This window comes from Dermacentor variabilis, chromosome 6 (genome assembly GCF_050947875.1).
Source record: "Dermacentor variabilis isolate Ectoservices chromosome 6, ASM5094787v1, whole genome shotgun sequence".
In the NCBI taxonomy this organism is placed as follows: Eukaryota; Metazoa; Arthropoda; class Arachnida; order Ixodida; family Ixodidae; genus Dermacentor; species Dermacentor variabilis.
The window spans coordinates 60,367,490-60,371,672 of NC_134573.1; the positions used below are offsets into that span (position 1 = coordinate 60,367,490).

Genomic DNA, 4,183 nt, shown 5'->3' on the forward strand with positions numbered 1-4,183 from the left:
TAACTCTATATACAGAAAGGGGCAGGCGCTCAAATGCTCTAGGAAGAGCAGAGGGGGAACGGAAAACGAAGGCAAACGTATATATTATTATTAGTCAGGGCATGTACAAGTGAGACAGAAAGGATGGTACTCATGCAAACGTGCGCACACGACGTTCCGAATTTGCGGTAGTTCGACAGACTAAACTTCCCAAAAAGAGACATGACAAGTCCAGCGCTTTTTTCACCGCCAGAAAACCTTGACTGCGGCTGCCAAAATGGTGAGTCCTTCGAGCAACCAGACCCAGAGCTCTTCGCCGCATCGACCAAGCGAAAGATAGACTTGGGTGGCTACCGCATGGGACCATTTAGCTCGGAAGAGCTTCTCCTTTATCTTGATGTTCTGAAGCTACAGCCCAGTGCCCTGAAAGTAAAGGACTTGACCACCTTGAACACCCTCATCGAGGCCCACGTTGAACGGATTCCTTTCCAAGACATAGACGTGTTCGTCGGCCATCAGTCACCGCTAGATGACGACTCGGTGTTCCGCAAGGTGATTGAGCAACGTCGTGGTGGCATCTGCATGGAGCTCAATAACATATTCGGCAGGCTCCTGCTCACGCTAGGCTTCAAATTCAACATTCGGGTTGCCAGAATCCGCTGGGGGCGTCCATTGGAGACGCCACTCACTCCGCTGGGACACGTGCTTTTATGCGTCGACCTGGGCGAGGAGGGAGAGTACTTCGCCGACGTCGGCTTCGGCGGGCCCAACCCGTTCAAAGCGCTGCCTGTGGAAGGCGAGGCGGATCCTTATCGTATGCGCAGACTCGACGAACAAGGAAACATTGAGGTGGCCATCAAGTCGACAAGAAGCGGGGGCTCATCGGCGAGTTGGCGTCCCTTGTACCACGTGTTTCCTCGGCCGCAAAATTGGATCGACATCTTCCCAATGCAATGGTACATCACGCTGCACCCACGATCACTGTTCCGTCACGTGCTCATGGTGGGGAGCTTCGATGGCGATTCGTGGCTGACGCTAGTGGACGGTCGCTTCTGTTGCCGCTCGACCATCGGGCAAGTGGAGCAGCGTCGCATCACGGACGTCGAAGACGTTCTTCGTCTCTTCGACAGCGAGTTTGCTTTAAAGCTGAATCCTGACATGAGCCTCGACCTCCTCAGGTCCCGGATTAAGAGCGTTATTTAGAAATGCAGTATGGTAGAAGGAGATAAACTGGGGGGAAAGCATATTTTGTTATATCGGCACCGCGTTTTCTGCAATATTGAGCAAATAAATGTCGTGTAACATACATTTGAAATGGCCTGGTGTAGGATAAATATGCTGCACAGGAGGGCTTACTTGGGCTAGTTCGCTGCACATCAGTATCTGGTCGTCTTTCCTTAGTCCCACTTGTCTGTTGTATTTACTTATCATAGGTAAAATTTGAATCACCGTCCACTCAATATAAATATTACGTGCAGTGCCGCTGAAATTTTGCAAATATGTGTTTGTTTGTTTATTTACTTATTTATTTATTCATTTATCTTTATTTTTGATTCATATAAAATACCCTGAATGTCATTGTGGAGTTACAGAGGAGTGGTGTGTTTGTAGGATGGTATTGCAGACGTATTTTTTAAACATTTATCCAGCTTTCTAGCAATGCATACGGGCAGGTGACTTCATTCTCATGAAGTCTTTGACACAAATGAATGAAAGAAGAAGTTCGTGCAGCTGCTTGGCACTTCAGCTTTAAAGCGATGATCTGCCCATGAGCAGACTCTTCTTTCTGGCGCAGCAGCAAGAGCGTTCTTAAGATAATGGTTAGAGAAAAGTTTTATGAAAAAGTCTGAGACGGGCAATTGTTCTGCAGTAGAGATCAGCAAGATCAAGGAGGGCTTCATCACAGAAACGCTGGAAGTACAAGAATAATTGAAAAAATATATAAAACGATTTGGACGGCTCTGTATAGGCACAAGAGGAGAGATGAGCACTGATGAAGGGTGGTCACAGATACAAGAGGCCTACTCAAGCTTGGACGTGAAGAGCGTTTTATATAGTGTTAGTTTTAGTCAGGCAGAGTTAAGGACCCTGCGTTATGGGCTTACTGCTCCAATCATTTTGATGTGCAGCGGTGATCGCAGCAGGAACCACAATGTGCTTTGCAGGATTCTTATCAAGAAGCAGAAACAGTAATATTGTTATGGGAAGGAAGAAGCATACAGGCTATTCACAGATAGCTTTTTTAATAGCGGAGCCAGCCAGCCTAGAGCAGCGAAAGAAACTCAACTCTTTATCTTCGTCTCCAAGGACACCATCAGCGTCCTCTTCTTTCCACATTACAAACTGTGACGTCACCCCCATCGGAAAAAGCACATTATTGGTGTGGCTCATCGGTCTGAGAAAGGTACGGTTTGAGACGGCTGACGTGGATGATGTCAGAGAGAGGTGAAGGCCGGGTGGCACCCAGTGGAGACGCATGATATGTAACAGGGGTCACCTGGCGAAGAATGCGGTAAGGGTCGTAGTATCGCGAGAGGAGTTGCTCCGAAAGACCAACACGCCGAGTTGGAGACCAAACTAGCACAAGAGCACCTGGTTCGTACTCCACGTCGCGATGTCACTGGTCGTAACGGCACTTCTGGCATGTCTGCGAAGCAGAAAGACGAATGCGGGCCGCTGTGGCTATGGGTCACTGTGGCTATGGCATCCCGAGTGTACTCTGTCGGCGAGCCGACTGTGGTCGAAAGGAGAGTCTCGAAAGGCAAAATCGGCTCACGGCCCCAGAGGAGACAGAAGGGTGAGTAGCTAGCTGTGTCGAGGCGCGAGGAATTGTAGGAGAGCGTGACAAATGGTAGAACAGAGTACCAGTGGCGATTATTGGAAGAAACATACATTGCTAGCATTTCAGTTAATCTGTGGTTCAGGCACTTGGTAAGACCGTTAGTTTGCGGATGATCAGCGATAGTAAGCTTGTGTTTAGTTGCACATGATCGACGTAGGTTGCCTATGACTTTGAAAAGAAAGTATCTTCAGCGTTCGGTGAGAAGTTGGTGAGTTGCATGGCGGTGTAAGATGACGTTGTGAAGCAAGAGGTCAGCGATGTCTGTAGCGCAACTGGTCGGTAGGGCTCTAGTAATGGCATAGCAGGTTGTATAATCTGTAGCGATGGCAAACAACCTATTTCTTTCATGTGATATAGGAAATGGTCCGAGAACATCAACGTTATAGCGAAAAAAAGGGCCGGTCGGTATACCCAAAGGCTGCAGCAGACCAGGAGGACGCACAGCTTGTCTTTTTCGGCGTCGACACGACTCACACGCGGCAGCATAGTGCCGGACGGTCTTAGCGATAAATCAAATGGTGCGGGAGGCCCACTTGCGTCGGTTCTCGAGCGAGAACTGAACGCCACTTGAACAGTGGTCCGCGGAGCTCACCGCACGGTGACCTCCGCGGACCACTGCCGGATTTGTCTAACGTCCTGTAAGAAACATTTTGGAGGGAGATGTCGGACGCACCATTAGTTACAGTCTTCCGGTTTATGACTTACAAAACACTACGTCTCAAACGAACAAAAAGACCATACTCTCGCACGCATGCTTTGCCTTCTAAGGCGACCTTAAGCGTATAGAAAATACATTTACTCTACTCGTTATCATCCATTGTGACATTTTACCCTTTCCGAAACAGTCCCTTTTGGACCCATTATTTTGTTTTACACTTTCAGAATCGTCGCTAAGTAGCTCTATAGGGTACACATTTTGTGCAGTGATACCTGCAGAGAGATGCTAAAGATATCTTTGTAGATGAAGCCAGCTCCAGGAAACTGCATTATACAGTACGGCTTGATGACCCACAGAGTAGTGCCAGTGAACGCGGCTTTATTCTCCATAATTTTTTTATTTATTTGTATATACTCACAATCCCTGGTCGAAATTTTAGTAGGATCCTGAGTGAATTGATGAGCCAACTGTATGCATTCACCTATGTCGTAATGAATGCGGACAGACTTGCATAAATAAAAGCTGCTCATAAGTGACGCATGACCTGCTAATGGAAAATGCACAGCATTGAAGGGTTTTATTTAGCTGTGTGATGCCCAAGTTGCTGCAATACGTTAGCCGTTACATGCGAACGTTCACAAAACATTCCCTACCACTACCATGCGGATTTTAAGATTAAGTTGTGGAGTCATGTCATACCCTCA

The 4,183-nt window shown here is 47.6% G+C and overlaps 1 protein-coding gene across 1 annotated transcript; it reads left to right on the forward strand.

Moving 5' to 3' along the window:
* Nucleotides 1-201: 201 nt before the first annotated feature.
* Nucleotides 202-1,182, forward strand: LOC142586153 (arylamine N-acetyltransferase-like). The gene has a single exon (XM_075697405.1). It carries the CDS (start codon nucleotides 202-204, stop codon nucleotides 1,180-1,182), a length of 981 nt encoding a protein of 326 aa, XP_075553520.1.
* Nucleotides 1,183-4,183: the final 3,001 nt, after the last annotated feature.

Coding starts and splice junctions, on each gene's coding strand:
- LOC142586153 (XM_075697405.1), top strand. CDS start 202: ATGACAAGTCCAGCGCTTTTTTCACCGCCAGAAAACCTTGACTGCGGC.